The sequence below is a fragment of the Phocoena sinus genome, chromosome 10, assembly GCF_008692025.1.
Source record: "Phocoena sinus isolate mPhoSin1 chromosome 10, mPhoSin1.pri, whole genome shotgun sequence".
Taxonomy (NCBI): Eukaryota; Metazoa; Chordata; class Mammalia; order Artiodactyla; family Phocoenidae; genus Phocoena; species Phocoena sinus.
Window position 1 is genome coordinate 54,023,402 of NC_045772.1, and position 12,547 is coordinate 54,035,948.

Here is a 12,547-nt window from a genome sequence, read left to right on the forward strand (position 1 = left end):
AAATGGGCGGCAAAAACACAGCTGACGCCTACGGGACCTGGACGGTCCCCGAGAGGCAGCAAGCAGCGCTCCCGCGCTTCGCCCGTCGCGCTCCCGCCACGTCTCCGGGCTGTGCCGCCCGCTCCCCTCCCTGCGGTGGGGGCTGGGCGGCGGCTGGGCCCCCACCGTTGCCGCGCTCCCCACACCCGCGCGAGGCCGGCTCTCCGCCCGGGAGAACGCCGGAGCGCTTCCCGCAGAGGCAACACCGACTCCGGCGCCGCAACCAGAAAACACGGCACAGCCCAGAAGTCCCCAGGCCACCGGCTCCCCAGCACCCTTCGGGGAAATCTCGTGCACCTCTGCAGGAGGCGAGAATAAAACAAACAAAAACCCCGTAAAACTGAAACCGGGCCGGGCGGCGGCATGGGTGGCAGCGGCAGCAGCCCGGCGAGCGCGGACACACGCCCCGTCTCGCGCTCCGCTGCTCCAGTGAGTCCGGACGAACCATAGAGATCACTTAAGGAGGCTCGCGCGCTACTCCCCACCACGTGACCGCCCCGCCAGGCCGCCCCCCGCGCCGCCATCTTACATCCGGGACCGAGGCGGCGTCCCTTTTCCCCGACTTGGTAAAACTTCGACGTGTCACTAGAAATCAGCCCCCAAAGGGGGGGACCCCGATTCCACGTCACCAAAGTTTTGAGGCCGTGGGCCATTCCCCCCAATCCGCTTTACGGGGCAAAGTGGAGCCCCTAGCTTCTCTCAGTCTTTGCCCGCAAAGAAAATGGCGGCACTTACCGCCGTCTAAGTGGACACGTTGTCTTCTGGCCGGGGTTTAAAGTTTCTGGCACCTCCTTTCGCATCCGGCAAGGACACCGCCACATGCGCTCCACCCCGCGGCGTGGCCGCCGTGCTACATTACGCAGAAAACCGGCGGGAAAGCTGCTGCACTGCTTACTTTAACGCGCAGGCTCCTGGGACTTGTGGGTGTTTTCTTTTTTTTTTTTTTTTAAAGGCCAAGTTTGGGAAAAGGCCGACTGCCGTAAGCCCCATCTGCTTTGGGGCCAGGCAAGTTACTTTTTGTCTCCCATTTTGAGACTTTCTGTGAAGTTAACAAATCATGGTGAAGAAAAAGTAAACAGGGGTTGCCAGTTAAGATACGGAGCGTCTAGTTAAATTCAAATTTCAGATAAACGAATAGTTTTTTAGTATATGTATGTCCCATACACACACATAAAATTGTTTATTTGAACTTCAAATTTAACTGGCGTCCTATATTTTTATCTGCTAAATCTGGCAATACTGTTAGTCATCACGCTCCTGAAAATCCAGACCACATAACAAAAGTAAGGAATGGAGGAAGTGAAGAGTGTGTTCAGATTTGGAACTGACTCTGCGTGGAGACTTTGATCCCTTCACGAAGGCCAGAGAGCTGAGGTCCAGACTCCAAACTATGCACAAGGGACATCCATGTGCTTTTTGGACAAGTACGTTTTCTATTCCTTTAAACCAGCACAATCTAATTTTGATAACATCCTCTCAGCCAAAGAATTTCATGCAAATTAAAGATTACGTAACACTGGGTTTTCATTTCTATTCTATATAGTATTGGTGATGGGACACAATTTCTTGAACAAATTTTCAAATTAAAAAGCATCCTGCCTGACATGTTTCAAAACAAAATTTGTAATATGCAAATTAAGAAAATAAAATATACTTGGTTTATTTGGGCTTTTTTGGCTGTGCCACTTGGCTTGTGGGATCTTAGTTCCCTGACCAGGGATAGAACCCAGGCCCTTGGCCTTGAAAATACAGAGTGTAACCACTGGACCATCAGGGAATTCATTAAAATATACTTGGGGGGCTTCCCTGGTGGCACAGTGGTTGAGAGTCCACCTGCTGATGCTGGGGACACGGGTTTGTGCCCCGGTCCGGGAAGATCCCACGTGCCGCGGAGCAGCTGGGCCCGTGAGCCTGTGCTCCGCAGCGGGAGAGGCCACAACAGTGAGAGGCCCACGTACAGCAAAAATAAATAAATAAATAAAAATAAAATATACTTGGGTATGCCCACTAACTGACCGATCTCAATGTCATGCTTGTACGCATTTTAAAGCAACTGCTAAAGGCAGTTTGCCTGCGATGTCCAATCTGAACTACTTCCAATTAACAATATGTATTTTTGTACATATTGAACATACTTGCAATTAAGTGCCCTACTTGACAAAGTTGACAAAATTGACTGCATCACAGTGATGCTTACCACAAAGTCTGTAGAAACTTCACTAATAGTTTATGATTCACACCACCTTGTTCCCATAAGCAATGATTGGGTTGCCATGGCCGTCATCCCCCACTGCTCATTCACTGTACACTGGACCACATTATCCTCCACCATAGCAAATGTCATTTGTCTTAATGGTCCAGATATTCAAATGGTCATCAAACAGTTATTTGGTCTACAGTATACAGATACATTAGAGCAATAAAATTTCCAAATAAATTTAGTCATTACACTAATTGTATCAGATTCCTTTCCACAATTAACCTGTTTTTGACAGTGTTGACACCAATGTACTCATCATCCAGACACAATGTGCTGTTATCAACTCTTTCTTTTCCTCCACCCATAATATCCAGAATCTGATCATCCTTTCCTTTCCTAATGTGAGCATGCTCACTTATCAATCCTTCACCATGACCTCACAGCAGAAAAATTGCAACAGCTGTAGCCTACCTTAGCTCTCCCTACTCTATATTCCTTCCACTTTATCCTGCTTATAACTGCAAGTTTATCTTCCTTAGTTTCATAATACACTCCTAAAAATAATCACTCCAAACTCCTGCCACCTCAAATCTAAATTACTCTGCTTGGCTTTCAAAGAATTTCATGAACGGGCCTCAATCCTTTACCATCAACCTTGTTTCACACAACACATCGAAATGTACTCTCTCAGTTTCCTCATATCTCAGATATATGCCTTGCTTGCATTATTTGTCTTTACCTGAAATACCCTCAAATATCCTTTGGACCCAACTAGCTATCAGCACCTGGAAGCCCCCAATGACTTCTGTCCATACAGCAAGGATACAGTTATGAATATACACATAGTAGGTTCTCACTATGCTGTGGTTGTCCAGTAAAAGACAAAAAAACTATCTTTTTGTGAGAAGGTATGGGTTTTCTGACCATTTCTTGAATGACGTGGGCCAAAATTTTTGTTTTATGTAACATCCACCAGTTACCGTGTGCCCTGGGACAGTTCTTCACAACACTCCTTTTTAAAATCCTAATAAACAACTCTATGAGTTAAACACTACTATGAACTCTATGTTACAGATGAGGAAGCCAAATCAGATTAATTAACCCAAGGTCACACATCTAGTAAGTAACAGTGCTGAAATTTGAATCTAGGAAGTCTAGCCCCAAACTCTGGGCTCTTAACCACTAAGCTATTGGTTATAATATAACCCTCTTATAACAAACTACAAATCAGTAAGATGTTTTAAACTCTCTTGAACCAAATAAAAACCCAGTGCAGTTCTGGAGGTCCCAGTCATTAGACAAATCTTTTTTTCACAGTACTTCATAGTTATGTTCAAGTGTTTTTTCCCAATTCCTATTCATAGAAATAGTAATTGTCTAAAAAGCATTTTCAATTTACTTCAGTAAGGCTTGGATTTTAATGAAGTGCGGATCATTTTTGTAAAACGTGAATCTAGCATGTTGTAGAAAAAACTGCTTTTGAAATAAGAGATGCTTATTCAGGGACTTCAGCTATGTGTCTCTAAGTAAGTCACTTGACCCGCTAAACCTTGACTTCCTCCTCTGTAAAATGAGTAAAATTAATACCTTCCTTGCAGGAACTACTGTTGAGAATTAAAAGGAATAATATAGGCAAAGCCCTGGCTGACACATACTAGGTCCTCCAGAAATGATGATTAAAGTTAGAAAAATTACTATAACCACACTTGACTTCTGTAAATACTGTGGAGGAATCTTTCAGAATACATTTATCACACAAGCCAGGTTTTCAAGAAGGAAACTTTAAAACAAATTATTTGTCTTTGAGAGGTGGAGGGATGGTCTGTCATTGCTATAGGTAGCCAGTTCCAAAATTAGCCTCACTAAATTAAAAATAAATAGGAGGGCTTCCCTGGTGGTGCAGTGGTTGAGAATCCGCCTGCCAATGCAGGGGACACGGGTTCGAGCCCTGGTCCAGGAAGATCCCACATGCCGCAGAGCAATGAAGCCTGAGCGCCACAACTGCTGAGCCTGCGCTCTAGAGCCAAGCCACAACTACTGAGCCCCCGTGCCACAACTACTGAAGCCTGCAGCCTAGAGCCCATGCTCTGCAGCAAGAGAAGCCACCGCAATGAGAAGCCCACACACCGCAACAAAGAGTAGCTCCCGCTCTCCACAACTAGAGAAAGCCCGCACACAGCAACGAAGACCCAACAGTCAAAAATAAATAAAATAAATTTTAAAAAAGTAATAAATAGGAGTGCTCATAAAACAAAAGAGATAACTGAGTCTAATCCAGATGAGGATTATATTCTTTACTTGACCTAAAATTTTAAGTTACAAATCTTTTTTCTAAACTGCTGATATTTCATAATGTCCTTCTGACTGTATATTCTTTTCTTCATTTTATATATTAATAGTTTCAACAAAGGTCTCAAAACACATCTCCATTATTATATTTTATGAAAGTTTTTCCAAGTTCATACAAATGTTTGAATCACTTATGAAGTCTTTAAACAGAGGCAATGACAGGGGATGTCACTGAAGTGTTGAACCTCGTGGGGATGAGGATGCAAACAAAGTATATGAAAGAAAAAAAATGAATAATTTATCAGATCTGAAAGTAAATTCTCAAAGTGGTTATGACTTTAAGTTATACTGAGAAAACTAGTACTGCTGGAACATAATTTAAAACCTAGAATCACGCTGAGTGCTAACTGTAAAGCAAATTAAAGATCTATGTAATCACAGCCGTATCTATGCAGTTTTTGCGAAAAATCTATCCTAGGCCACAAAGAAAATTTGGGTTTGAAGCCAAGAGACTTTCGTGATTATAATACATAACTGATACATCTCAACAACATAAAAATTGCAAGGAGGAAGTGTAACAACAGCAGTATTACTTTCAAGAACTGTGTCGGGAACTAAAAAAGAATCTCACAAAATTAGATAAATATATCCAGTCTGACATAAACACCATATGGTAACTGCCTTAAGAGACAGGAGTTGTATGTTATGTGTTAAAATTATGACACAGAGGTAGTAAAAGCTGGAAAGCAAATGCAATTTGCACAGTTGGGTCTGAAGTCTAATATTTTATTTTTCTAGATAAAAAGAATAAGACTGCAATATTATAGCTTTGGAGTTTTTCTCCATCTAGTAAAAGTTCATGGAAAGGAGCAGTTGGTATTATATTGCAATAGTTTCCCACAATGGTGGCATGGTTTAGCAGATCTTCCCTGGTGGCACTATTTATTGAATGTTTAAAATAAAATTTAATATAGCCACACTTGCAGCAACTGAAAATGATCTCAAAATTCAAGGGTACAATCATTTTCTTTTTTTCTGAGGGGCTAGAATCAATCCCACAGTGTGATTAAGAATGTTTCAACTGACCTCTGTATCATTACAAGCATCAACCATATGGATACCAAATACACCCAAGAAAGACTTGAAGATGAGTACTATAACATTCCAGGTCTTCTATCAAAGAATACTGCTTTCAACAGAAAAATAGAAACAGCTGAAATACATGGGCAATATGCTGCTTCTAAGTCCTCCTTGAAAGTAGGCACCATGCAAATATTATAAATCAACGAATATTTAGATAACATAAATATAAAATAGTTCAAAGTATCTGCCTCCAAAAACAAAAAGACCTCCCCCCCAAAAGACAAAAAAACCAAAAACTCATGAATGAGTCTAAAGACTCCCTTTTGAGAAAAGTGGTATGATCTCTCTATTTACATAAAAGACATGATTGTTCCAAGTTTAGCTGCTGAATTCATCATATTTATAGCAATCTCATTTTGTGAGCATCCTGGCTGCCGAATCTTGTAGATTCGGAAAGATAGTAGGAGCTATAGCCACATATTACTTTAACTTGTTCAGCTAGTTTGAAATGGCAGGGGGACTCCACCTTTGCAAAAAACCAACAGTGGCCAAAGTAGAAGGTATTTCCAGAGTCTCATTTAATAGAAAGGCAACTGGCAGTGGCTCTACCACTAATAGCTCTGTTTCTTCTGAACAGATATAGGTGAAATTAGAAGAAAAGCTGGAGAAAAGAGGCAGAGAATGAAAGAGAAATGAGAGGAGAAAAAGAGAAACTAGGGGAGTGTATAAGAAAGGAAATAAGGTAAACATACAATTTAAAAAAGGAGAAAAGGGTAGAAAAATATATAGTCAAAGATCTCAATTGATAGTACAGTAATAAATTTATCAAACAACTACCCCAAGAATGTCATTACCAAATCAACTCAAAATTCAAACTATTTTGTTTTCTCTAAAGAATGAGTAAGTAACTCATTATCATCTGTTTTAGAGATAAGAAAACAGAGGCTTTGAAAAGTTAACAGGCTTGAAACTAAATAAGAGGCAGAGCCTCAGCTTCTCACAGCCTCACAATTCGTCAGGATTACTAAGAGTTGTTTATATTCACAAAAGGATCACAACATGCTCCTTATTTAAAGAGAGCCAACACTGCTAGACATTCAAAATTACTAGATTTGTTAGAAATTGGTATTTATCTAAATCCTCTGAAATAGTTTTTATATAAGATAGACATTATAACTTTCTTTCCCAATCTATAAAAACTCTTCATTCAAACTGAAAGCACTACTCTACTTAGCAGAGATTAAAAACAAATTTAATTCAAGTGATTTTGAAGCATTAAAAGCTGCTTTCCCATAGTATATAAATTGGTAACACACCAGGCGGTATGAACTCCTGGTTCTTCTCACAAATGGTTAAAAAAAAAAGCAAAATTCACTCTAATAATGTAGATAAATACAACCCTGCAACACTAAGCATAGTAAAATGTGGTACTTTACACAAGATGAGCATATCTGCCCCAAAGGCCAAACCTGATAAGCAGAAATCTAAAGAACATACTAGGCTGCTGGCAATGCTTTCATGAGACCATTTTTGTCTACATTTGTGGTAGTTTTCCATTTACAAAAAAAGAGTAATCAACAATATTCTCGGCCTGGACATAGATTAATTCTTCAGAGGCTTCTAAATCTCCATGATTAATTTCTATAGCAATCACAGGTACTGTGAATCACAAGAGCTGTGCCTTGGCTAGCCAGATGTCACATCACCTACAGCAGACTCTTGAGGATTTGGTCGCTCATCTGAATTATTCTACATTTGAGAAGAATATATTAGTCATTATATAATAACTACACTGTCATTCATTAACACAGTGTAACAATGATAACCTCATTAATACTCTTGAGTTGACTCTTTGGCCCAATGGTTACCTAGGACTAGAGGTACCAAACTGTGGTGATGAACAAAATACTCTAAGGTTACAATGAGAAAGGACAACCTAGTTATTGGCCTGCTACAGAATTAAATTAAGTGAACGTTATTCATCACAGTAAAATATATGTGCTGAATTGTTCATCTCTTCCTTCTGGTACTAAATATAATTTAAGGAATATAGCAAGAGATGAATCATCATCACACAAGGGAAAAATAGGTAAGAAACAACATAGCTGTTAATAAAATTTAAAATGAAAGCAAGTGAAAAGTGGGTCTCTCTAAGCCAGACTTTTATGCACCTAACAGGCTTCTCAGAAATGAATGTTACTCACAAAAGTATACAGTAAAACTAACAAAACTTAACACTAGTTTTTATAAAGAAATACGAAATAAGAAACTACAAAATGACCTTTTCCTTTTTGGCATTATAGGAAACTAAAAAGTAAGTTATTCAAGTTGAAAATTAGTTTGTCTCCTTTTTAGTGGAAAAAATAGCTAGAAAAGGACTTTAATCCAATTGTTGGCATATGCCAGCTGTCCTGCAATCCATATAAGACAGGTACTGTCAGGGACAAAAGGTGATTACGTGAGGCTTAAAACTCATTGTATTTATAATATGTATCCCACAGGACATTATTACTACTGTTTCAAGGACCAGTCATAGTCTCAAATGTGCTATAAAATGATCTTAGCTTTGGGAGCTTCCTTTTTGAATCTTCTAGCACCTATCAATAGTAATCTCACACAGCCCAGTTCTTCTAGTAACTAAAGAAGGCAATTCATACCAACAAGACAAGGGCAATGTGTTAACCTCCCCAGGGATCAGGATATTTTAGAAAATGCAGCCTTGACTCAAGGGAATGAATTGCTAGTAGTGATTCTTGGGGGCGGCAGGAGATATTTATTCTGGGAGGAAACACCTGTCAAATTATACCACGAAGTGGGCAGCCCACTTTGCTTGTCACTAAGACTGGGATGATTACCATACTATATGGTATTTACAAATTCACTATATTTATGCCTTTTTTTCTCCTGTAGGGCATGGTCCTAGTATTGAAAACTAATACGGTGTTAGCTAAAACTACTCAGTTTATATAAGTATATGCTGCATACCCTTGACTCACATCTAACTTTCACTGGAGAATAATTATTCTGATTGCAATTGATCTGTTATTTCTCAAGAACAGACATATTTTTACTTCATGTAAATTCATGGCAATATTTTTAACGTGTTACTGAATTGGAACACTACCCTTCTTATTCAATTTCAACACTTTATCAGTGATATGCAGATTTTTCTAATTCCCAGTTTAACATATCCAAATACAGAAAATAAACTAAATACAGAGATTGAATTTTTTTTCCACAACTTTCTTTAAGGAAATGCTGAAGATAGAAACTAGGAAATGCCATATTTTACCTTAATTTTAGGTGAAATTATAAAATAGAAATTCATTAATTAGTGTTAAGAAAAATAACATCCCCTCGGAAAAAAAAGATCTTATCACATGTTTACAGATACTAGTGCAAATTAAATAAATACACAATTACAACAGCCTCAACATTGTATCTAATTCATTACTCAATTTTAACATCCTCTTGTAGTTTTATACTTATTCTAGAGAGGCTGAAATTTATAAATTCTATTAAAATTAAAGGCCTTCCAGAACACTAAAATAATACTAAGACCATCGTAATTTCTTGCGAATAATCATTTTTAAACATCTTTGAGTCTTCACATAAATAATTATGAAAATTTAACTAAGAAAAATATAATATCATAATCCATTAAAGAAAAAATACAGTGAGCTAGGCCAGTCAGTTTTTTAAGAAATAATTAAGTTAGTGTATTCAAGAGCACTCTTCTTCACTAAGATAGGAAAGTGAAACAAAATTAGCATTTTACTCCATGACAGAAAGTTTACTGTACTTCTAAATGCTTCACGTCTCTAAAAATACACTTCTCATTGTTTTAGAATACACACATATTTTATATTTGTGGGTTAGCACAGTTATTTGCTTCTTGAGAATATGTTACAAAATGCACTCAAATGAACAAAACCTCACTGCAAAATTTTAGGAAATCTAAGATTATCTTGCCTGGGTCATATTTCAAAGACAGTGATCCATGTTGTTAGTCAGTGGGGGGAAAAAAAAAGATCAGTAGAAATATAGTCTTTAAAATCCAGACAGCAAATATAAAAAGAGACAGACTTAAGTGAAATCTGGGAAAGATATTTAAAGAAATGAGGTATGATGGAGCCATAGTGCTACAATTTATCTCAATATATTAAGTTTTAATAATAACCTATACTTTCAAAGTTGCAATATCAGCAAATCATAAACTATCTGCTGTTGTGTTCTCATGACCTTTCTGGTCAGATGTTTAATAGTCACTAGTAAATACATTTAAAATAAGCATTAAGCTAACTGCATGATCATACGATAAGCATATCTGCCACTTAAGAAGGCAAATTATAAGTAAAAATGTAAGCAAACAATTTTGTATTAATAATAAATACAGTTTCAAGCATTTAACATTATCAATATTTTAAAAATTTAAATAATAAATGCAACTATTTTATACAGAACTGTACCATTTATTATACACACAAGTATATCAGTTCCCTTTGTTTACAAAGGCTGGTTATAGACAATATGGAATGTTACAGTACCATCTTGCATAAAATTTTAGTACAATTTTGTACTAGAAAAAGGGTGCAAAAACACCAGCCTAATAAACCTGACAAAATGAAATATCTTTTCTTTCTTTTTAAAAAGTACATCATTAACACATACACCACAAACTGTACATAAGCTTTTAAATCACCAACTGAAGATATGGTAGCAGGTATGTTGTAGTATTAACTATCTCTCCCATCAGTTTAATTTATTAAAGGCTTGCACTGCTACTCATTCAGGAACCTTTGTTGACATGTAAGCTTGTAATATGAATTACTTAACTCAGGTAAGTACAATTTAAAGGAGGCTAACAACAGCTGCCAAGAATTATTTGTAGTAAGAAACGTCCTTCTCACAGAAAATTCACTGAGGAGCAAACATTTTTGTATATCATTCTTCTTAAAATTTATTGTAGCTGGTCAAGATTCTCCATTTTGAACTTTGGATGCTGGTGGTTGCATGAAATCCTTAAAAGGAACTAGTGCCTCTTTAAGTGCAGAGCAGACTTCGGAAGATGAGCAGGTGATGCATTCTACTAAAGTTGGGTATAAGGCAATTACTTGTGCCCAGATATTTCCATCAACTGTAACGCAAAAAGTATAAAACCTCAAAAAAGAGTGGATTGAAATGGCAGATTACCCAGTTAACATAAACACAATCCTTTAAACACAATGCAAAAAAAAAAAATCCAAAATATGGAAATTCCTCAAGCTTGTACCTTTTCTTTCTTTAAACTTTGGAAGACTTCCTGCAATATTTAATAAGGTATGAGTGAAAAATACATGATCAGTGTGCAGAATCATCAATACCACCAAATTTGACAAAGTACATTTAAAATGATACTTAAATATGTGAAGGTCTTGGAAGCTAACAAAACAACTCAGAATAATTCAAACCTTTGTCATTTTCAGTATAATAGCCAGAGAAGAAAGTGTACTTTTCAAGAACAATTAGAAAACAATTCAACTTTTTATGCAGTTATATGCTAAAAATATACATATATCTTAAATAATTTTCCTAATAATGTCCTCAATATTGATTTTAACTTCAAATGACCACACATAGATCCATTCTTCTCTTACAATGTTTGCTAATCTTTAATGTATCTGACTAGGTTTAAGCTGTAGTGGGGAGGGACATTTCTGCCTTCCTCATCACTATTATGAACAGCTAGTACAGTTAAATGTTATTTGGTGAATGGACAAAAGTGTTGTATTGGGCTTCCCTGGTGGTGCAGTGGTTGAGAGTCCGCCTGCCGATGCAGGGGACACGGGTTCGTGCCCCGGTCCGGGAAGATCCCACATGCCGCGGAGCGGCTGGGCCCGTGAGCCATGGCCGCTGAGCCTGCACGTCCGGAGCCTGTGCTTCACAACGGGAGAGGCCAAAGTGACAGGCCCGCGTACAGCAAAAAAAAAAAAAGTGTTGTATCACAATTACTTTGTGATTTCCTTATACTCTGAGATCACATATTACATTTCTATTTTCCTATAAGTACTGTGCGTATTGTTGAGAGTGCAATACACGATAAAACCTGATGACAGAGTTTTCTTAGAAAGTATATGTATATGGCACTTGGCAGAACAAATCTCAAATTGCTGAGGCAGTGTAGTATAAAAGAAAGAACACTATACTACGCATAATGAGCTTTGGTTCCGTTTTTCACTCCAATTTACTGAGTGTCAACTAAGTGTCTAAAAACCTTTCTGAAATAAGTTAGTGCTGGGTGCCCCTGAACAAGTCAAATAATTTCTCATATCTTGACTTTCACTATAGAATAAAGAAATGAGGTTCTCAAACTAGTGTTCTTCAAGTTACTTCTTTAAAAAAACTGATGGTCAAATAAGTTTGGCAAATGTTGTACATATAATCGTCCTTTTGGGGGATTCATAATTCACACAGGTTCATAGTTAAAGAATAGGTTTAACTCTTATCCAATCCAAGGTTTCCAAAATTAATTTGATTATGGAATTTTTCCCCATTCAATATCTACTGACATCCCTCATCATTAATATTCATTCCTTAGTACATATCTTGGGAAATGCTAACCTGCTCATTTAATCTCTTCGCCACCTCAACAAGGGCTTCCTCAGAGTGGAGGTGGGAAGAAGAAAAGGGGTGTGGAGCTGACGGGTATTGGTGAGGGAGGGAATGTCAGGCCAGAGCTGCTCTGCTTTTAGCTGTTTTGTATGTTGGAAATCCACATCAGATTTCATTTGTAAAAAGAATTTTGCTGCTTAATAGCAACAACAAAAAAGAAACATTAAAAAAACCAATGGCCTAAGTAGTTTTAAACAGTCTGCTCCAGCTGTTGTCTATAAAGCTTTCCACTAATCATTTAACAAAAGATTACATAGAGAGAATTCTGGGAAATGGCAAAGTAGT

General features: G+C 37.9%; 1 protein-coding gene across 5 annotated transcripts in view; it reads right to left on the reverse strand.

Moving 5' to 3' along the window:
- Nucleotides 1–10,022: 10,022 nt before the first annotated feature.
- The window catches only part of MON2 (MON2 homolog, regulator of endosome-to-Golgi trafficking), a 132,186-nt gene continuing 129,661 nt past the window's right edge, over nt 10,023–12,547 (reverse strand). For 4 of the 5 annotated variants that reach the window (XM_032645104.1, XM_032645106.1, XM_032645105.1 and 1 more), the window contains one exon: nt 10,023–10,748. In XM_032645104.1, the coding sequence (XP_032500995.1) occupies nt 10,585–10,748 (164 nt within the window). In that variant the 3' untranslated portion in view covers nt 10,023–10,584. Of the gene's footprint in view, nt 10,749–10,883; nt 10,914–12,547 lie in introns of all 5 variants that reach the window. The other variant, XM_032645103.1, reaches the window with a different exon arrangement.